Source organism: Lissotriton helveticus, chromosome 12, assembly GCF_964261635.1.
Source record: "Lissotriton helveticus chromosome 12, aLisHel1.1, whole genome shotgun sequence".
In the NCBI taxonomy this organism is placed as follows: domain Eukaryota; kingdom Metazoa; phylum Chordata; class Amphibia; order Caudata; family Salamandridae; genus Lissotriton; species Lissotriton helveticus.
In genome coordinates, this window is record NC_136073.1 from 627,529,650 (window position 1) to 627,553,355 (window position 23,706).

The window sequence follows — 23,706 nt, forward strand, 5'->3', positions numbered from 1 at the left end:
CAATGTACACATGATGGAGGCCTGAACCATCTCACAACTCCACCTGTGGTGTAACTAACTCACCAATGGAATCCTGTAGTTCTGTATTCAACCCTCATTTCTCAATAATGTAGTGTTTCATTGCAGCTAATCTCTCATTATGGGATACAGTGTTCATTATGAGTGGATCATTTGGGATTGGTTGAAGTGGCAAGCATGGACAGCAAATAAAGGTCACACTCACCGTGAGCAAACGAAATGCCATATCAGCAGGCAGCTGGGGCTGGAGCCTTTCAACTTCATTGACCAACCAAGGAAGCTCCTTATCTAGTTGCTCCTCTGGCAGAATGGAGGCCAAATGTCCCAGAGTGGTGATGACCTGCCCCCAGACCTGTTAAGATAAATTACACCAGGTTTTCAGTTCCACACACTAGACATTAACTACTAAGAAAAGATGAGCCACATGTGGAAGTAGAGGGTTCCCTGGAGAGGCAGCTGCACTTGACATCTGTTCACTAGGAAGTGATTCTGTCATGCAAAGGTAGTGGTTTCTGTCACTGGCAGAATATTCCAATAGACAAAACTGATTCTCTAAAATAGAAATGTTATCCATGAATTTGTTTCGCTCTTTTCTTATTTGGATGAGGGTTCCCCACCCACTCTCTCTATTTTCTCCCTCTCCCCAGCTCTTTAAAAAATATATATTTCCCCTGCCTCCTATTCATGGACAGGTTGTAGTAGACATAGAAAATACACTACTGCAGCTGCGATTTTATTATATTGCCCTAGAATCTAATTCTGTCACTTTCTTTTTCAAAAATACTTATTACACTTACTGTTCCCTAATACTTAAGTATTATATCATGGTTTAGCTTTGATTTTGTTTTATATATCTGACCTGATAGGAATTTGATACTTGGTCGGGTACAATAAAGGTTTTTACACATTTTATTCAGCTACATAAATAGAGATCACAAGTCTGGGTCAAGAGAATGAATTTCATATTTTTTTTGTATTTCATCAAATGAAGTATATATGCAAAGGCAGAGGAAGGGGCAGTCAATGTGTATGCATCAGTTATCTCACAAAACGTAACAGCTCTAAACCTTCATCCACTGCACTCTGTTCTCTCCCCACTTTACCAACTCACCTCCTGGAGACTGGGGATGGTTTCAAGAAGAAATACCTTACAGGTTGAGTAGGCTTCAAAGAAAAGTGTGACTAGAGGAGTGTCTACACTGGAAGCAAACTGGCCTGATAACATCTCAATGACTGCACAAAAATAAAAAAATTACAGTTAAGTTCAAAGGCTTAAGTGTTGCATTAATCTACACATGTACCACCTCGTCTGGTAGTGCATAGGACATACTGAGCAAAAACAGTGCAATGCGTCTGCTGATAGGAAATGAGTTTTAACAGGTATTAGACTCAATTCACATAGGTATTCTCTGACTCTCATAGATACTGTAATGGTATCCATTTCGATCATGCATCCTATTGCACTTTTGAAGCATTCTAGACAATATATGGTAATAATTCCAAATTACTGCAACTCATTGTATTGAACTAAAATGAAGGAAAGGCAGAATATGTTTCACCAGAGTACTTTTTGCATTCAATTAGCAACAAAGCAATTTAGTTTGTACAGTTTTGTTGTTTATGAAATAAGCGTGGAGAAATCAGATTTTGCACAAGTTATTACTGTATGACGATATTTGCCCTCTTGGCAAAATAAAAAAAAGTATGTAAAAATATAAAAGATGATGCATCCGAGCATTCCTTATCAGTAATTTTGTGAATCATATTATGTGGTTACAAAGAAGTGCTGGTTCAGATATCACCAGAGTAAAAAGTGGTGTAATGATTTTGCACTCTTCTGCTAATCAGGCAGGAAGACACTACACTGGTTTTAATCTCACATCTAAATAAACACTGATTCATTCAATTTCCTATATTAAGCATAGCAAAACGTGTGAAATCACATTGCCCCTTTTTCTGTCCTAATATTGAAAATGTTTAGTTGGGAGCAAATCTTGCTTCCTGCATTCTTTATTTTTCAAGAGGCAAAAATGGTAAAAATATATTTACTCCATGATTTGCACCAGTCTAAGGGCTAGATGTAGGTAATTCCGATTTACCTACTCTTAAATACCGAATTTTACCGATTCGGTATTTAAGAGTAGGTAAATAGGAAGGAGGCAGATGTAGGTAATTTTAAATTCAGAATTGACGAATCTGTAACATTCGGTATTTACCGATTCTGTAAATACAGAATCGGTATTTCCCATTGATTCCTATGGGCTTTGAAGCCCATAGGAATCAATGGGAAATACTGATTCTGTATTTACAGAATCGGTAAATACCGAATCCTGCAAGGGTGCAGGGGGTGTCACTTTGACACCCTCTAGCACCCCCAAGTACAGGCTTGTGTGGCATGTGGCACACATACATGCCCTAAGGGCGTGTCTGTGTGTCACATTGCACAGGTGTGCATGCACAGATGTGCATGCACACCTGAATTCGGTATTTTACCACACAATAGGATTGTGTGGTAAAATACCGACTCTTAAGGGCCTATGGCACTGTAAACTGTGCCACCTACATTTGGAATTACAGAATCGGTATATTTACTGATTCGGTAATTTACCGAATCGGTAATTTTACCGAATCAGTAAATATACAGATTCTGTAATTTTCAGCCCCCTACATCTGAAAACCCTAATACCGGTCGGAAACGGCCGAAATCGTCCGTTTCCGACCGGTATTAGGGCTCCTACATCTAGCCCTAAATCTTTACTTAACACGGTGACTAGTTTGCAATTGTGCGAGCTCTAGGTTGCAACAAGATGTCTGTGCCATTGAAGTGAACAATTACCTCTGGGAAATGATGTACAATTTCTACAGGTTTTAATGCTCCACTTCCTAGGGAGGTAAGTTCACAACATAAGGCCTGATTCAGGCTGTGGCAGATGGGTATCCCGTCAGAAACGTGATGGGATAGCCCGTCCCTCTTATTACACATACAATAGGATACAACTTGTCCACCGAACTCTAAATCAAGCCCTTCGTTTTTTATTACTGAAAAGAATAGGGTTTTTCCCGGAGGTGCACTATACAGACTAGAGATGTGTTCCAGTCATTACATGGCAAACTTGACACAGCAGCTCAGCATGCCAGTCCAATTGGCAAATGTACTAGAAAGTAGTGGAGTTACACATTATGCAGATCATTGTTGCAGTTGAGTTCTGATTTGTGCCACAAATGAAAGTTTAATGCAGATAAGTAATCAGTTGTTGAAAACAATGGGATGAATAGGGACTGTTATTCTCTGCACCAATCAGACATAAGAAATTGCATCTCTTTGCATGAAGGGTGCTCTCAGGAAATGTTACAAAAGTGAACTTAATAAAGGTGTCCTCTCCCAACACTCTCCCAACCATCAAACCAAACCCGACCGCTCCACCAGCGCAGGTGCACACCAAGGCTAAACCAATATTTCTGGTTGATTGTAGAAGCAGTCTTCATTACAGGAAAGAGCGTTCTGAGAATCAGATCTAGATATGGTTCCATTTCCGGTCCTGTAAGAGAAAATAGGACAAACAATTAATTAAACTAAACACTAATACTAACTTAAGATGATGAGTGTGCTGCAAACTTGGTGTTGGTCATGAAACATATTGTAAAAAAATCTTGATGCATGGCTTTGTATATTTTCCACCCAGCAGAACATAAAACGTAATGCAATAAGCAGAAAAGAACGTTTCACATTGTCTTTTCCCAGGATTCACTCGCACCTTTTTATGACGGTGATGAAGGAGTTCGGCATTATAGCAGAGTTGCTGCATTTGCAGAAATTCTAAATCCTTGTACAAATAAAGGCTTAATAGTTAAGTAGCTGGTTGGTGTAGAGCTGTTTCAGTTTTTAACAGTTTTTCCTCAAGAGACATAATGAAACAAAACCTGTAAGGGACATCTGGTACTGGTATGTGGTGCTAAAATGTGAATCTAAAATGTGAAATTACTAAATTTCAACAAATCTAAAACAATATGTATCATTTGAACATAATAACCAAAATAGCAGCAATACATTTGCATCTTCCAAAAGTGGCTGTCAGTGGACCTGTATTTAAGATGCAACCATTCACTTCTAAGGCCTCTTGCTGGAGTTCCATATTTTGAAGCCTTCTGATGGCATAAGCACGGAGATGCTTGTTTCTTTAATTAGCACTGGACAGAAAGTAATCATTTTAGAGCTTATTTGAATTACCATTATGACATGGGGTTGCAACACATAGTGGTGCTGTTGTATTTCCTTCCAATTAATTGTCACTTCCTTAAAAAATTAATTGTTTTAACTATGCGGGCTGAAATGGCAAAGGCATGGGCATGGGACTCTATTCTGAATGCCACAATCAGTTTGAAATATATGTAGAAAATAACTTAAATATACCCTGTGGCTTCTTTCCACTTTCAATTTGCATTGTATATGCAATGCTAGTGATTGATCCATTCTCAATCACCACTGTAAAATGCATAAATTCGCCATACTGTTATGGGTTTTGTACAAAATGTAGAAATACTTTAAACAAGCAATGGAGTAAGGGAACTGAAAGAACAATGGAGTAAGGGAACTGAAAGAACATGTTGCCGCATGCTTCAGAGCCCACTCTGTGTATTTGAGTGTTGTGATGACATGAGCCATAGACAGATAAAATATTTGCAGACAGACCTAAAATGAATGTAGAATCCGGTAGACTGCCACAGAGCACAGTGTTTGACAACAACATAGCATTTTTTCAAATTACCGTATTGAATTGTCATTTGATGAATGGCCCAAAAAACAATCTCCTCTGGAATAGAAGGCACCGTAAACAGATTTACAATCTTAGAAGATATTGACTGTGGTATCCACTTGGTAAGAGAAATTTGACACATTAAAGCCATCCTTTCAACTTCAGGCGAATTCTCCTAAATATGCAGAAATAGGAAATATTGGTAATTTGAAACATTTGTGACGAACAAGAGGAGAAAAACAAATCCAAAACAAGTATTAAGTACCATGGATCAGGTATAGAGGGAATATTGTGAAACAGGAGATGCTTGTACAAATCAATAACGGCTTGATTATGAATTTGGCGGATGGGATACGCCGTCACAAACGTGACGGATATCCCGTCCGCCATATTACATGTTCCAACTATAGGATATATTGGAATTGTAATACGGAGGTCGGGATATCCCTCACGTTTGTTATGGAGTAAACCTGTCCTCCAAACTCCTAATCAGGCCCTAAGACTCAATTATCAATAAGATAGAAGCGGAGCAAATAACAACAATGTAATCACTCCTTGAAATAGACCAAGTAGAACCAGCAGTTGCCAAAACAGATTGAAAATAAGGCTGTAGTCTGAGATTTCTTGACCCCTAGCAGCAAGAAAGTTTACAGGATAAAAATGGGTCATAATAAAATTATAAATATATTGGTACCCCCAATGAATGAATAAATAAGTCCATCAAAATATCAGAAATTCTTGTCTTTTCTTAATTTCACATCAAAAAGGCTTTTCTTTTTTTATAAATGAATGTCTTTCTGCACTGCAGAGGTATCCAAAAGTGACTGATACCATTTAGGATGTGCACCAAATGTATTGCTTGGTACAGGCTGAGAGGTGCGAGCTATTCGACCTAGTCGCTTTCTGTATTGGCATGGGGCATATATCATCAGAAATAATGAATTCTATTTGGCTATTCTCTAGACCTGGATTACCTTAGTGTTTTATACTTATAAAATATCTGTACTAGGGGTATGAGTTTGTGAAATATTTAACCTCTTTTCAACACAATACTGGCCTTAGAGACTGCAATATCTTTTTGAGCGGAACAAAAGGTAAACTGGCTTTAAAAACACTGAATGATTATATTTACAAATATTTTACCTATTTTAAGTCTAACACAAATGTATTTTAAACACTCTAATTAGGATGGACTGTCTTAGATAAAAAATACATGGAAATACATGATAAAGCACAATGTCAATAAATCAACAGTACTGTAATGGTATAATACATGAACTACATGCTAATAACAATGTGGTGTGTTACGAAATAGGTCTACAGTTGTTTCATCTCCTTGTATATCTTGATAAAAACATGACCTTGCTAGTGAAGTCCTGAAGTCTCAGAGGCCAGAGAGGGTGCAACAGTGAAAGATGTGTGGCACTTCCAAGCTGCTGTTCTGTTTTGTACTGCCAGCATATCGGAACACATTTGGAGGTGGGTATATTACTTAACTTCATTTTCATGGGGATGACTGGGTTTCTGACAATCTCCGTAGCACCTCCCAAAGTGTGCCTCGGTAGGGGTGCTACCTTTGCACCGCTTCCCTTAGAGTTAGACATCTTCTGCGATCCAGTTTGCCTTTGCCAGTGCTTAGTAATTTGACAGAAACACCTGGACAAAAGTGTTCCCTCATTTGTATGGGCCCTAGCCTCCTAGCAAATGGTGTAATGCATCTTGACACAGTGTGGGGGGTGAAATGGGTGAAAGTATAATGCTTGTTACAAAAGGCCCAGCACATGCCTTGGCAGAATCTGCTGCAAAACAAACACCACCTACCTCCTGTGGTTTTTGCCAATCTAGTCCATGATTTAAAATGAGTGCAGCCCCGAACTCTCATCCCCTTTCTTACTCTCTCTTCTCTCAGTTTCTCACACACATAAACAACTACACACACAAACCAGTACAGACATGCACACACATTTCTGTGTGCAAATCTGGTACTAAAATAGACAATTCATTCTACAAAATAAAAATCAAGATCTATGAGAGAGCTTTACCTTTGAATCTATTAGTTTGTTATATACAGATTGACTCTATTTTGTGTTCTCAGCCCTTGCCTACCTGTGGAATGTAAAGAAGAATCCGATTCTCGGTGTTTCAATATTGCTACCTTTGTTAATATATTTCAGAAGTTCTTTAGGGGTGAAAATATGGAATTTGGGGCCTGATTTTGTATTTGACAGGCAAAGCAGTGTCCTCCAGGGTGTCAGAGGACATTGCGTCCGCCACCCCAATGGTATTTGAGTTGTTATGTTTCAAGCTGACCTCTTGCCCAGCGATCATCTCTGTACTTTGAAAGGAACCACTGTCACAGCGGTTTCCATCAAGGTACAAAAGGTTTGGTGGATGGCCATCCTCGGTTTGACAGCCGTTCACCAACTATTTATCTTTTTCTTTCAGAAACCCATGAAGCGGCAGTTTCTGAAAAACAAAAGATTCATGACTTCCACACTCTGGGAGTTTTCTCCCAAGGTGTGGAGATCATTATTGTTTTTTCCTGTCCCTCACAGGCAAGTTTTTTTGCAGTGATTGGCAAAAGAAAATGATTCTAGGCTTTGGTCAACTGAGCCATCAAGAAATCCACTGATTGAAAAGTTGTAGTCTGCCCATCTGTAAATAAGGCAGGTGGACAAAAGCTTGGAGGGCAGGGTACTCCGTCATATTTGCAACGGTATAACCTGTACGCCAACCTCTAAATCAGGGGCCTAATGTTTGTTATAGTCTTATTAAAGGCTGTGCAAAATATATAAAGAGGTGAAACAATCATAGACCTGCGTTGAAATCCACCGGTTTCTCTCCTAGATATATATTGAGCATCATATTGTTACAAAGAAATATTTACTTTGATGAATGTTCATTTACTTTTTAATTGATTTATGTATTTACAGCTTTTTTTTGTCCTTAGTTGTGAAATAAATCTCTCTTTCTTTTACTGTCAATGTGCAGAAAAAATAGAGTGGATAACATTTGAGATGTTATGAGTTTTTCCGTTTGACCAGATTAATGTTTTTCTAATGTATAGATGTAGTCATAATTGAAAACCTCTGAACACAATATGCAAAAAATGTATTTAATAGTTACAAAAATCACAACCAAGTATACCATTATTTTGCAATAGAATCAGAGATAAAGCAGAACAGTTTTATTGTTGCATTTGTTATGGGTATCGGTGCGGGATGTTGTGTTTATGTTTGAGATAAGCTGTATAGAGTAAAGTTTGTGAGACTTATGATTTGGTGGGTATTGAGAGTGACAGTGGTGGTGCAGGAGTTGTTGGTCAGTATGTAGGTATAAATTATAGGGTGTCTGGTCTGGGGGTTAGAATTTACCATGAGGCAGTTGATTTATTTGAGGGTAACATAGGGAGGGCTCTGCGCTCAACCAGGAGTAACCTTGACTTCTGGGCCTCCCTGCCTTTGTCGGTTGCGGGGCGTGTGGCATTATTAAAAATGATAACCCTCCCCCGTTTACTCTATTACTTTGTTGCCCTGCCGATTTGGATACCTGGAAAGTGCTTTGCCCAATTCAACTCCATGGTTTCGAGCTTCCTGTGGGGAACGGGACGAAGAAGAGTGTCTCTGCCGACCATGATGCGCCCGCGTCGGGAGGGAGGCTTTGCAGTGCCGGATTTGAGGCTTACTACAATGCAGCCCAGTTCCAATGGCTCACACAACGGCTGGCAGGGAAGCTGGGAATGGAGACAAACCAGAGAAGAAGGGACCTAGAGCTTCGTCACTTGAGTCGGATTTTGCTACCGTTCCCTATGCGGGAACGTGAGGTATCCAGGGATCTATGGGTCCTGAGGCAATGTTGGTATAGGGCTATACGACGCAATAAAGGGGTCCGGCATATGCCCCTGAGATCCCGGTGTGGTTCTGTGAGGAGCTCCCCCATGGAGGAGATTGACAGCGGCTACATGACTGGGAGGAATCGGGGATCTCCTCCATTGGAGATCTGTATGAAGATGGTGCACTTTTACCATTTCAAGACCTCATGCAGAGGCACAAACTTCCTGCTCAGGACTTTCTCTTGCACGCGGGATTACAGCTGCTGTGCGCAAGCACTGGAAAAAAGGGTTAGCGAAACCACGGGTCTTCCTTCCCTGCCAATATGTGGTCACCTCTGTAGGTAGGATCAAGGCGGTGAGGTGCTTGTATCGGAGGTTGATCCAGGGCTTGAGGACACCTCTGGAGGGACTGCGTATTAAGTGGGAAACTGACCTGGGAACGCCTATAGAGGAGAAACCTTGGGAATTGTTAATGGAACGGGCCTGGAAATGTTCCCGAAACGCGAGATTCCAACGTATTCAATTTTATGTGTTTCATCGGGCGTATCTTACGCCTCACAAAGTTTTTTGGCTCCCACGCTACCTGCCCACGATGCAGACTGGAGGGTGCGGTATGCATACACATGTTCTGGGATTGTCCGCTGCTTCGGGGATTCTGGGAGAGGTACTGGCCAAACTGACGGAGGTGACGGAGAGGGACCTGCAGAATACTCCAGGGGTATGCCTGTTGCACTGGTTCCCTCACACTTCCCACAACAAAACCACCAGTAAGTTCCTAGACCTGGGGTTAGTTCTAGCCAAGCGTGAAATCACTAGCCATTGGAAGGCGGCCACGACCCCTAGCGTTGCGCGCTGGCTAAGTGACTTTACTAAGTGGGCGGATTGCGAGGGGACGCTCCGCCTCCAATTAGCTCGGAGGACTGACAACGACAAATTCTGGGAGTCGGCGAGAGCCTGGGTGGCGTTGGTGGATTTGCTCAAGAATCCGACTGAGGATGATGACTGACCTCGCCGGCTATGGGTGCCCTCTTTATTATATGAGACTGCAACAACAGGTAGTGAGTTGAGAGAATGGGAGGAGCAAGTGTGGAAGTGGGAGTGTCCCTCCGGCGGAGATGTGGGCTACTGACATAGGACTAGGGTGGAGTATGCAGAACACATTATGAGCATTACATGCGCGGCTAGGGAAAGCGACATGTCTGAGGGGAGGTAGGTGGTAGGGTTCGGGGGGTAGAGGGCGGGGAGTTTGAGTTGAAGGGGGGGATTTTGTTTGTTTTAATCCGTGCTGAAACATAGAGGCTGACAGTGCCTGAATAGGCTCAGAGCAACACAATTTAGCCCTGTAGAACTGTGTCTCGGGTTCACTGGGATATAACTCTTGCTATTAGAAAGGCCTCACTCTATATGTGGAACAAATGGACGGACTAACACAGACTTGGCGGGGCGAGGCAAAATCTGGATGGGGATACAATTATTGGTCAAGTGTTGCGAGACTAAGGTAATGAAGTTGCATGTATCGGTGAAATGTTTGTGCATTGCATGAAAACCTAATAAAATATGTTTTCAAAAAAAATAAAAAACGTATAGAATGTCTGGTGCAGGTGTTAATGTAGGGCTCCGAAGGAGGTGGAATGTAGTTACATAAGTAAGCGAGACTTAAAGAGTAGGAAGTGGCGTGTTTCCTATTGGTGGATTAAAAGCAATGGTCTCCAACTAATCAATCACATGTTACTAGTAGCTCGCAGACTGCCATTGAGTAGCTCACATATGATAATTGCCTGTCAACAAGCTTGAGAATATACAGGTGCCCACCTGATAACACAGCTATTTAAAACACAGCTCCCGTTCCTATGATTTACTCAAACGCTGACAGCGCTTGAGGATGCAGACTACCCTTTTCTGAAAATAATTTCTTCGTTTTCTACTTCTTTCTAGCCTCATTTTACATGTCTTTCTGTTTTCCTTGTTTTTATGTCTCTCTTTCATTTCTCAATGTATTTTATTCTCCCTTTCTTGCTGTCCTCTTTCTATATTTTTCCCTCTTTCCCGCTTCCCCCCTATTTGTTTACACTATCTCTTTCCTTCCCTCCTTTGTTGTGCATTCTTTTTCAGTTCTCTTTCTTTTTTTCTTATTGGCTTAATATTCTTCTTGATATTTTTCTTTCTTTTTTTCTCATTTCAACCTCTATTTTAAATTTTTCCTCCATTTTCCAGTTCTTTGTATCTTTCTTACTATTTCTTTCTTCTCTTTTTCAATCTTGTGTCTCTCAGTAATTCTTTCCTTTCTTCTTTAATTTTTTCTTTTTGCTCCAATTTCTGTTTTTCTCTTTTCTTCGTTTATTATTCTTTCTTCTACTCTTACTTAATTTCCCTCCTTCTCTCTTTCTTTTCTTTTGTCCTATCTCCATCTTTCTCAATGTTTTTCTTTCTCTGGTTGTTTCCTTCTCTCCCTTCTTTTTTTCAGTCTTATCTGTTTTCTCTGCCTTCATCTTCCCTCCCCTGTTATTCTTTTTCTGTATTTCTCCTTTTGGTGTTATTACTTATTGTTCTGTTTCTTTCTTGTTCTCCTTTCTTCATCCACAAGGATCTTTTCTTAATTCCACCTCTGATCTGATCTTCTCCCTTCTGTTTTCTTCTACTTTTTTTCTCTTATTTTTTTTCTTTCTTTCCTTCCATTGTTTTCTCGCTGTCTTTTTCTTTCTCTCACCTTCTTACTTTATTCTTTCTCTGTTGTGCTCTTCATTCTTTTGCGTACTTCTTTTTTACCATGCCTTCTTTCTTCCTGTATTTTCATTCAACCTTTCCTAGTTTGTTTCTTCGTCTTTCATGTCTTCTTAATTGCTTTCTTCCTTCATTTCCTGCATTTGACTCTTTTCTCTGGGTATTTTGTCCTCGTTGTTTTTTTCCTTTATTTTGTTATTTCTTTTCCTATATTTCTCTTTCTTTCTTTCTTTCTTTCTTTCTTTCTTTCTTTCTTTCTTTCTTCCTTTCTTTTTTCATTTTTTCCTTTCTTTCTGTTTTTCTTTCCTGATTTCTTTCTTTATTTTGTCATTCTTTCTTTTTGTTTTATTTATCTTCCTCTCTTATACTCATCTCTCTATTTAGGTGTTTCAAGAGCGAAGGGACAACACTGATCCTCAGGGACCCCAATTGTAAACCTTTGCCTTACAGCTCCTGTTCTATTAATACTTTATGCTCCCTGTATCTGGAATGAAGAACTTAAGGGTACTCTAGGGGCAGTGTTTAAGTTATTTGGTCTCTGTGTGCATTTATAAAATTCCTATATTAGACAGTAGCTCAGGGAAGGTTTGAGACTCCTGATTTAAAGAGTGTACTTGAACTCTAGCAAAGAAGTATATGCTAGCTAGTTGTAACTGATGTCTTTTGTGATGCAGGAGTGTAGAACAGCAAACATTGGGATGTAGGTTTCATGTACGATGTAGGTAGTGAAAGTGTGGTATGGAAGTGCAGTGTAGATGCAGGTTATAGTTTAGCTGGTGGTGTCAGATTTCCCTACAAAAGTATGAGAGTGTCATGCTTACCCTAATGTGCATTGCATAATGATGTTGAGTACACTCATTTTCTACAGGCAGACCATTTAAGGCACACTATTTCTTTCTTCCTCAGGACACACCCTAATATCAATATAATAATTCATCACTATCAACTCTAAAGTACTACTACACCAAACTAAAGGACCTGGAATGATAAAAAAACATAACATTCAAACACTAGATAACACAAAATTAACTGTTGTCTTTTGAGTGCTAACAGCAGAGAAACTCCTTACTAAAACTATTAAAAGGGAATAATTGAATATTGCACCCACAATAGTATCAGAGATGGTAGTTAAAAAGATCAGCACATTGCATTTTACTCCTTCCTAAAGAATTCTTAATGGAAATACATGAGAAACCGGTGTGTACATAACAAAACTGTTTGGAACATGCCATATTTTATAGTTAATTAATTTTTTATCTGTGCAATGGTTTTAATTAACTATGCACTTTACAAATAAAACGGACTTACTTAAACTTACTTAGTTAATAAGGCCATTTTAAAAATAATGTGTATGGATACAGTGTTACGTTAATTGTTTGCAGTTTAATTGAAATAGAAATACTATCGCTGAATTTCAAACTCTGTGAAATCAAATATAACTTCTTGCTGCAGACACAGCTGAACTAGCACCTAATCTATCATATAGGTCCATCTGACATAATGTTATGACACAGTTGCAGCTGGTGTCAATGCAGTACTGCACATTGAGTTTTTCTGCTCTGTCTTCAATGAACGGCCCCAAGTGCAAGGTCAACATGTGGCCATACATACTGGATTTTCATACGGTACATCAGCCTGTCTGAGCGCTACTGATTTTCCTGCTAACAGCCCTTATTTTATTAAATCTGTCATCCTTTGTCAAATTCTATTGAAGGTGTTGTACCTGAATAGCATGGTCAGAATATTGACTGACATAATACTCTGTACTAAACATTGTTCATAAACATTATTGCCACATTTAGGACATGATATTTATGTCAAATGATCAACTATTTTTTAAATTTTATAAGAATTCCATAGTAGCAAAATAAATAATACATAACTGAACACATACATCAAGACTTCCATCATTGCCCATTTTAAGCCCCAATCCTAACCAATGCCCTCGACATCAAGTTAACATGAAGTACAAGCTATATGATACATAATAGACTTAATTACCCCGTCATATACTCCCTCACGGATGTACGTTGTTACGACGCGTGGTATTACCACGCGTACTGTTACAACGCGTATTTTACAACGCAAGTAGTTACCACGACTTGCGCTGTAGGGGTGCGGACTTAGGAATAGTTTAATTTACTATTCCAACACCAGCCTATGTACAGTAGGGAAGGTGTTGGAATAGTAAATCTACTATTCCTTGTCCTTTAGCGCCCTCCAGCGCAAGTCGTGGGTACAACTTGTGTTCTAAAATACGCGTTGTAACGGTACTGCGGGGTAACATCCGCGTCGTAAAGGATGTTCCCCCTCCCTCACCACCCCCAAATCATTAACCCTAATCTCCTTTTTCTATATCCTTTAACAGGATATAAACTGTATTCCATGTGGTACTCATTGAGAAACTTGGCCCGCCACATCTCAAAGGGCGGAGCCTCTTGCTGTAGCTAAAGTGAGGCAATTGCCAACTGAGCAACCACCGTGGCCATAAAAAAAGGATAACGGTGTTCATATAGTAGCTGCCCCTGGCGGAAATCTTCCCCAATACCAAGCAACATCATAGACTGAGAAATTTTAACACAGTCCCCGGTTATTTCTGACAAAAACCTCTCTATAGATTCTATCAGAGTGTCCAATACCGCACATGCAAAAAACACGTGCACAATGTCTGCACTATCCTTTCCACAGCGGCAACACTTCCCACCATGCTGACCCCCCACTTCATCATTTTAAGAGGGGTATAATACAAATTGAATAACATTTTATGATGATGACTTTTAAGGCTGGCTGCAGGAAAGATCCTCCCTGTCAAATCAATGGATTTTTCCAATGAGATTTCAGGGTTCCCCAACCATGTTCTCCATCTCATATTATATTTTTCTAGATCATCCGTTCTGCCCTCTAACAGTGTTTTATAAATTAGCTCGATGTTTCCCTGCTGTCTAATAGATTCTACAATTTTAAACTTCATAATGCAAATAGGGTATTTTCCCAGAAAGTCCCTTACTTGTAAGTATTTAAAAAATTGAGTTATGGGTAGATGGAATTTATCCGCCAACTCCGCAAATAAGTGTAATCTCCCATCATCATGATATAAGTCGCCTAGTCAGGTAATCCCCTTCCTTCTCAAGCCTAAGGCCACCTGGTCGCAGAAGATCGGGGGCAGCACTCCTGTGGCATTAGTGGGGGTATACACGGAAAGTACTGGAATCTCGAAGCTTTTCCGTACAGTCTTCCAGACTTTAAACACAGCATTTAATACCTTGAAGTGCGTTCTTTTAAAATAACTGCTGTCCGCTCTTTTGAATAGGCAATGCTTGACCTTTGACCCTAGAATCATCTGATAAATTGAGGGGGCTTTCGCCAGATTACTAATCTCTTCTCCAGTACGTAAAATACGTGCATTAACCAAAATACAGGAACAGTAATACAAAGCAAAGTCAGGGATAGACCATCCTCCTCTTTCTCAAGAAGGAGTCATATATCGAGCAGCCCTACGAGGTTTCCAAGGAGCCCAAATAAACTTACTACAGAGAGATTGTAAATATGTAAATATTGAATTTGCTTATAGGATACCTCCAGGGGCACAGCCCTAAAAAAATACATAACTCGCGGTAAGACATTCATTTTCAGAACGTTAGCTCTGCCACTAATGACAGATGGAGATTCTCCTACCTTTCAAGTGAGCATTTTACTCCCCAAATAATATCGCCCCAATTAACCTCAATGATCTCTTTAACAGAGGTATGGATCTTAATACCCAGATAGATATCTTCCTTAACACACCTAGCATCCCCATCCATTGCTTGACTTGTACATAAAATTTGGGTTTTAGCAGTATTAAGTTTATAGCCAGAAAGTGCCCCAAAAGTCTGCGCCAGGGATTCTATTTCAGGTATAGCGAGACAGGGATTACAAGTAATAATCGCTATATCATTGGCATAAACCATTACAGAATACTGTTCTTGTTGTACTTTACAAGGCAAAATCTTTCTACTTTGTTCTAGCATAAGAATAAAAGGGTTAATATACAGCGTAGATAAAAGTGGTGAACAAGGACAGCCTTGTCTCGTGCCTCTAGAAATCGTGATGGTCTCTGAGTGATATCCCATTGAGCAAATTTTCACTGAGGGGAGATGATAAAGGGCGTTTAAAGCACGTATATAGCCCTGCCCGAAACCCATGTGTTGCAGTCCCCATGAGAGGAAATGCCACAAAACCCGGTTGAGCGCCTTTTCGGCATTGAGTAAAATCAGGCCAAGTTCTCGAGATTCTACCTGTACGATATCTTGGAGAGTAATTACTCTACGCACATGGTCTACGGTCCCTCTCCCAGGTATAAAACTGTGTTGTTTTAACAATACTATTGATGGTATAATTTTTGCCAACCGTGTGGCAAAGATTTTTGCATAGATTTTACCGTTGGCATTAAGAAGAGAGATTGGATGATAAGACCCCGATAATTCAGATGGTTTCCACTTTTTCTTCAACACACAAATATTGGCCTCGGACCAGGTTCGTGGAATCTCCCCTTTTTGTGAAGTTTGATAAACGTTAAGCATATCATTTTTTATCTCCTGAAAAAAGATCTTAAATACTTCCAAGGGGGGTCTGTCTGGTCCCGCAGTTTTCCCTACTGCAAGAGAATTTATGGCCTGCTCTAATTCCCCCATCCTAATAGGTTCAACATCCGTTTGAGCCAATTTGCCCCATAAAGTGGTTGGAAGTCCCATATATGTCGGAGAAAGGCCCCCAGTATCGTTCTCTGTATATAATTCTGTATAAAAATCATGAAACACTATAAGAATTTTCTAGGGATCAGACACAATAACCCCATCCGTTCTTTATTCGTCCTCTTATATTTGCAATTTCTAGGCTAAACATCGGCCCGTGGCCTCGCCATACTCATGACACTCTTTTCTATATGTTTGATATTTTATGGCGCTCTCCTTGCTCCATTCTAGATTAATTTTGGCCTTACATCTCGCTAGATTATTCTGAAGTGGTGTGGTGTTATATCCTGCAGCTAACCCATTAACTAATTCCTCTTCGACAATCTTAAGCTCATCATAAAAAACCTGCAATGCCTGTTTCACTAATTTACATTTTAAATACCCAAGGCTCTGTGTTTCCCCTCTAAATCCAGCTTTGGATGTATCCCATACAGTCCCTCAGGACGCGGAGTGTCTATTAATTTGCAAAAATTCCTTTATCCACACCTTCATGTGTTCAATAAATTTTTCATCCATCAAATGCTTCCTGTCAAATTTAAACGTTCTCGGGGCTACACACCGAGCAAGGTCCGGGATTTAAACTACCACAAGTGCATGGTCCAAGGTCACCCTTGGGTATACACAGATTTAGTAATTGAAATAGAGCCTTGATGACCCGGGGTTTCCTACCTTTATAGTTTCGCCCCCAATTTTGAAAAGCTTCGGAGGTCAAATTTATATTAAGATCCCCACACAAGAATAACAGAATGGGCCATGTAGCAAGCTCCCCATTCAAATATTCCAATATTGGGGCTTCATCAAGGTTAGAGCCGTATATTGTACAGAGGGTAAATATAACCCCTCCTGTCCTACATTCCACAATGGCCCAAAATCAGCCCGATGTGGATACACCACATCGGGCTGAACCACCCGAAGCTCTCTGGAGACCCTCTGCCTTTTATTATAATTATTTAACCCGCACACATTCAGTGTGCATATTCGAAGGCCTAAATTTGCCATAAATTCAAGGTTGCCATACCTACAGGCCTATACGCAAACCTTTTAACCCTCTGTACTTTTATTTGCTGCTATGAATCTTCCTTTTTCTTTTACTTTTACCCCCCACCCTCCTCCTTACCCTCTCCACCACCCTCACCCCCAACACCACCCCAACAGCACACCCCACAGCCCCACTACCTCGAGGCTTTAGGACTGTTAGTCCTAGCGGTGACATGCTCCCTACACCCAAAAGTCCCTCCCACACCCGTGAAGTCCCCCAACAATTGAACCTAACAAAAAAACCATTAACCTACAGATCAATAGGCCACAGACAGTATGCATACTCATTCTCTTCCCCCATGACATAACCTGTTGCAACAGCTGGGGGGTATACAACTTGATAAACAAGAGTTATGCAAATAATTAGGCATAAGAGCACAAAAGGAAGCTGCAAATTTGATAATAATTCTATAAGCCTAATCCCTCCTTATCCTTCTTTGAGGGTTTGCAGAAACTCTTTCGTCAAAATTTCAGAGGTGAAAAACCTAGTATTCCCTTTATGGATGATTTTAAGTTTGGCTGGTTGTAGTAAGAAAGCTTGCCCCCCCTTAGTTTGAAATGGTAGAATAAGCTGAGGTAATTGCCAGTGTTTCTCTACCGTCTGATGGCCGTAATCTGGCCTAACAAAAAATTCAACCCCCTTGCCAACTCTTTTCCTATCGAGACGGGCAAGATCGGAAACTGCTTCTCATGCCAAAAAGTTGTTAAATTAAATCAGTATGGCCCTTGGTATAGCCACTTCTGCCGACTGACCTGGCCGGGCCCGGACAGAAAAGGGAAAACGGTGAGCCCTCTGAATCCTCTGTCTGCCAGTCCCATTGAGTTCATTCTGGAAACGCCCTGTCCTTCAACCCCCTCAGGAATTTGGAAGACTCGCAGATTGTTCCGCCGAGCTCTGTTCTCCAAATCAATAAGTTTCCATAGCATCATCTTTTGTGAAGCTAGTTTATCCTCCAAATACAAAATACAGGCTTCTGCCTCGGTAATTCTTGCAGTAAACTCTGAGCAAGTCTTGGCGATACGCGTACTGAATTTTGTAATTTACGACAGACATTCTGTGTCCTTTGGCTTTCTAATCACGTTTCCTCCCTGTGAGTAATCACTGTTTGATATATAAGACTCAAGGATACCTCTTCTGATGACTCTAGTGTTCTACGCACCACAGAGGGGTCAGATTTATCCGGGGTTCTAACCATTGACTTTTGCACCGGTAAAGAGGAATTGGAAAAGTAGCAAGACTCCTCTGTCAAAGCCCTTTTCTTCCGCATTGTCTGGGGGCTCCCCTCCGATGAATCCCTTTCCGTATCCTCAGGGGGTGTAGTACTATGCTCACTCAGTTCATCCCAATGTTGAGCCATATGCGTTTTCCCATTTCTCATCATCTCCTCACTGGATATATCCGAATGTTCTGATAATGACAAGAACTTATCCACAAGATCCACCAACTCCGCCTCCTTCGTTAGTGAATCTAGACTGTGTGACTCTGTCCCATTAAGAGCCCCAGCCAAGCCAACCGAGCCATTTTCGCTTCTAACCACAATGTTATTATCATTACAAAGCTTCTGTGGTACAACTGGTTCAGTATCTTGGCAACCCAGTTCCAGGGGTTCACCCCACTGTTGTTCACTCCTGCAGGATTGCGCCCATCCTTTTTTACCAGCGCCGTTAGCCAGATCCATATTGCTGCCAGATATTAAATTGTCCACGGCAACAGCGTCATACAGAGAAATCTGCTGAGCACCTGAACTCTCCTTCATGATGACCGGGGGAACCAACAACAGCTTCAACACCCAATGTTCCTAGGAGCTTGTCTGTTTGGGGATTCGGAACACCCTGGATCCCCGTTTTCCCACTCTTCCCACCTTTGCCTTGTGAGAACATTTGCTGGATAGTGCATTTTGCGGGACTGACCATGCCCGTAGAGTTACCACGGGCACAGCTCTCGCCTTTATTTGTTTTACCATTGAGATTAGAGGCTTTCTTACGGCTCACCGGCTCCGCCTTTTTTCCTACCGTTCCGGAGACAGTTCCAACGGCTGCCACTGTAGCAGCAGCAGTAGCACCATCAGCCAGGGCCTGGGCTTTCCCTCTAGCTCCTTTAGGCGGCATTATCGGTGTTCTGCGATAGCCTGTTCTCGACTCTCCAGTAGTTTTGCCTGCAACAGTTGCTGCTTCTCGGCTCGGCATCTACGCCCGGCCCCTTGCGGCTACAATGTATCCAAGTCGGATTTTGCTGAAATTAACCTGAACATGCCAATAGTACCAGGACTGAGCTTCGCACACCTCGGTAAGTGCTCAGACCCACTTTCACCCTCTCGTCCTCTCACTATCCACAGCACATCTTCTTCCCGGGTGTAGGAGGACAGGGCTACCATCTCACACGACTGAGCTGGCGGCCGCCATATTGCCTCTGTCAAATGATATTCTATATGTAATATTCTGATATATAGTTCTGTTGATTTCTACATTCCCACCCACTGTAAAACTAAGACAGTGTTCTCGATATAAGAGCTGCTATATTTCTTGTAACTCCCATGATATCCCCAATCCAACAAAATCCCTTCTATTTCCTTTGGGTAACTGATTAGACTTTTTTTTTTTTTTCACAACAAATTTTTATTGGTAGGATCAGGCAAGAAATACGCGTGGCTCCCCACATTCAGGAGAACACCACCAAACATCATGTTACTAGTGCAGCACAGTACCAAGTGACCAATCAACTGATTAGACTTTTTCATGTCAGTAATATCTTGGTTTTTTTTTTGTGCCCCATTGCGTCTCCCATGCACTACTTCTGCCAGGCTCTCTACTCACATCCATTGTGGCGACAAGTTGATCATCCTGTGCAAAATTTTTCAGATACTTTGAGAGAGCCATCTGTATAACCCTGTTAACCATTCAATCGCAACACTGCTAGTTTCCATACCGGCTGCAGACCATGATGGAACTATCTGGAATACCAAAGTTCTGACTGAATGATCAGAAGTAATTCTGCTTTGCCCTGAAGGTTCTGAGGTTTTCCAAGACTGAATGAACGATCACCATCTGTCGGTGAGAACCTGTTGCTTACCGAGTCCGTCAAGATGCTATCCAGAGTGTCAGCAGTCACCAACATGTTGCTCATTGTCACCTCCCTTTGAGTGATGGTAGTATACATAGAATGTACAATGGCTAGTTCCTGCTGGAGTATTAACTGGAAGAAAAAGTAAATTTCATACATGTGATTAACAGAGTCAATCAGGAACTTATTCACAAACTGCAACATACTGCAAAATGCTTATCCCAAAACCTTTGTCTGAAGACCTCTGCCTCCACCTCTCTTATCTTTACTACGAGATCTTTGCCCTACACATACAACTATAATTTTTTACTACCCGTGGGAGGGATGGGAGTGAGTGGCTGGAAAACAGGTAATAGTTATTACTAAATGGGAGAGCTTTAGGTAAAGGTAGATTGGGTATATATATTCATTAAAAACCAAAGGTTATAGGGAGGTTATAGTTAGGTTCAGATTTTCCACACTCAAAACCATAGAAATTCAGCAGTTATAGCTAGAGTTATCTCAAGTAACTAAAACTTGTGCCTAAGGTAATTATAACTCAACCCAGCCATGAACTGTTATCTCATCAACAATTTGACAGCAAAAGTTGCACTGATATTATCAATAATATCAGAGAAGATGTCACGAGTGAAGTAAAATGTGAGGTGCATGGTGACCTTGCGAGTTATAGTTGCCTTAGGGCACAAGGTATAGTTATTCCCCATTAGTAACAGTGCCGGGCCATTGGGAACGGGGTCCCTAGGGCTTGAATCAGCCCAGGGAGGGGGTCTGCGTGCCCCCTCACCCTTCTTACCTTTATCTGTACCCCAGAAGATGGAGTCCGAGACTGAAAACGGTAAGGGGCCTATGTGCTGCCCTCTCAATATTTTATAAAGCTGGGCCCCGGGAAATGGGGACATCAGGGTTGGCTCATCCTTGGAAAGTGGGCCACGTACACCTCTGACCTATATGCATATACAAAAATTAATGTGCCCTCAAGTAATACAACTGGTGCTATGTAAAGTGCTTTGAAACCCGATTCGGGTCAAGTTCGCGCTATATAAAACTCTGTAAAAAAAAAAAACATGGGACCTTACCCGCCCAGGGAATTAAAGAAAACAAGCACAGGAGACTGTACTTGTTTATTTTTTTATTATTTGGCCACAGATGCTCTGAGGCATCCGTCTGCACGATGAATTCTTTCTGGAAGTCAGGAGTGGCCAGCACCGGAGCTGTGCACATCGCGCGCTTCATTGTTTCGAATGCCTCCTGGCAAGCAGCCGTCCAGCAGCCCCGCAAGACCATCCGTCTTGCGGGGCTGCTTCTTGGACTTTAGCTCAGTCAAGGGGGCTACGATGGTACCATATCCCTTGACAAACCTGCGGTAGTATCCTGTGAGGCCGAGGAAAGCTCGGACCTCAGTTTGGGTTTTGGGGGGCTCCCAGGCCATGATGGTCTCAATTTTGGCCTGGAGGGGTTGCACCTTACCCCCGCCCACCAGGTGTCCCAGGTACATGACAGATCCCAGTCTAATCTGGCACTTGCTAGCCTTGATGGTGAGGCCAGCGCGTTGCAGAGCCTGCAGCACCTCCTGGAGATGCTGCAGATGGTCTTCCCAGGTGCTACTGTAGACAGCTATGTCATCCAGGTACGCCGCTGCGAAGGACTCCAGGCCAGACACCACCTGGTTCACCAACCGCTGGAAGGTGGCCGGAGCATTCTTGAGCCCGAAGGGCATCACTCTGAATTGAAAGTGGCCCTCGGGGGTTGAGAACGCTGTCTTCTCCTTCGCTCCATCGGCCATGGCAATCTGCCAGTACCCTGATGTTAAGTCGATGGTGCTGAGGTACTTGGCTGCTCCCAGCCGGTCAATCAGCTCATCCGCCCATGGGATCGGGTGAGCATCTGTCTTGGTGACAAAGTTCAATCCCCAATAGTCCACACAGAACCGAAGTTCTGGTGTGGTGCCCGGTGGGGCCGCTTTCGGCACCAACATGACCGGACTAGCCCACGGGCTGCTGGAGGGTTCGATCACCCCCAGCTCCAGCATTTTGGCCACCTCACCCTGGATGCTGTTCTTCACTTTCTCGGACAGCCAGTAAGACTTGGTTTTTACTGGCGGACTGTCCCCTGTATCCACATCATGGGTACACACATGTGTAATTCCAGGTTTGAGGGAGAACAACGAGGCGTGCTGCGCCAATACCTGGCGGCAGTCCCTCTGTTGCTCTGGGGTCAAGGATGGGGAGAGGACAACTCCCTCCACTTAACCATCCTTTTCCTGGGCCGCCAGAAGGTCAGGAAGAGGCTCACTCTCCTCCTCCTTGCTCCCATCCGTCACCATGAGGAGAGCATGCTCTGATCGCTCATGGTGAGGCTTCAGGAGGTTGACGTGGAGCACCTGATGGGGCTGACGGGGGGTCTTCAAATCCACGACGTAGGTGGTCTGGCCTCGACGCTCAACAATCTCGTACGGACCAGTCCACCGGTCCTGGAGGGCACTAAGCTCCCCAGGCTCCATGACCCACACCTTCTGTCCAGCGTCCAACTCCACCGTCCGAGTGTTGCGGTCATACCACTCCTTCATGACGGCTTGGCTAGCCTCCAAGTTGTCTGATGCTTCCTTCCACAGCTTGGCCATCTGGCTGCCGAATGCCAACATGTAGCTGACGACATCACGGGGAAGCTTCTTCGAAGTCTTCTCCCACCCCTCCTTAACAAGGCTGAGGGGCCCCCGAAAGGGATGGCCATAGAGCAGTTCGAAGGGGCTGAACCCGACTCCCTTCTGTGGTACCTCGCGGTATGAAAACAGCAGGCAAGGGAGGAGGATGTCCCATTTCCACCTCAATTAGTCTGGCAGGCTCCCAATCATACCCTTCAAGGTCTTGTTGAAGCGCTCTACGAGCCCGTTAGTCTGGGGGTGGTAAGTAGGGGAGAACCGATAGGTCACTCCGCACTCCTTCCACATAGCCTGCATGTAGGCCGACATGAAGTTTGTGCCCCTGTCTGACACCACGACCTTGGGGAATCCCACTCTGGTAAATATCCCCATCAGGGCCCGCGCCACCACAGGTGCAGTGATGGTCCTCAGAGGAATAGCCTCTGGGTACCGAGTGGCGTGGTCCACTAACACCAAGTTGAACCGGTGTCCCGCAGAGGTCGGAGGGTCTAACGGCCCAACGATGTCGATACCGGCCCGCTCAAAAGGGGTCCCGACCACCGGGAGCAGTTCCAAAGGGGCCTTCACTTTGGTCCCCGTCTTGCCACTTGCCTGGCAAGTCTTGCAGGTCTTGTAGTAGGTGTCAGAGGCAACTCTCATCCTGGGCCAATAAAAATGTGGGACTAGCCTCGCAAAGGTCTTGTCCTGGCCCAGGTGTCCAGCTAAAGGAATCTCATGCGCCAATTCCAATAAGAAGGCCCGGTAGCATTGGGGGACCACTAAGGCCCTCGAGGATCCATGCACTTAGGCTCACTGTAAAGGAGGCCATTCTCCCAGTACACGTGAAAACTGCCGGTCTCCTGATGAATTGCTTGGGCTTCGGCCTGTCATCGCATGACTTCAAGCGTGGG

The 23,706-nt window shown here is 42.6% G+C and overlaps 1 protein-coding gene across 2 annotated transcripts in view; it reads right to left on the bottom strand.

The window, feature by feature from the left end:
* LOC144799965 (maestro heat-like repeat-containing protein family member 2A) overlaps window positions 1-20,283 on the bottom strand; it is an 85,675-nt gene extending 65,392 nt beyond the window's left edge. For both annotated transcript variants that reach the window (XM_078671610.1, XM_078671609.1), the window contains exons 1-4: window positions 20,167-20,283; window positions 4,785-4,947; window positions 3,459-3,557; window positions 224-1,251 (exon numbers count right to left, since the gene is read on the bottom strand). In XM_078671610.1, coding sequence (XP_078527736.1) covers window positions 224-244 — 21 coding nt within the window. In that variant the 5' untranslated portion in view covers window positions 245-1,251; window positions 3,459-3,557; window positions 4,785-4,947; window positions 20,167-20,283. The remainder of the gene's footprint in view (window positions 1-223; window positions 1,252-3,458; window positions 3,558-4,784; window positions 4,948-20,166) is intronic.
* Window positions 20,284-23,706: the final 3,423 nt, after the last annotated feature.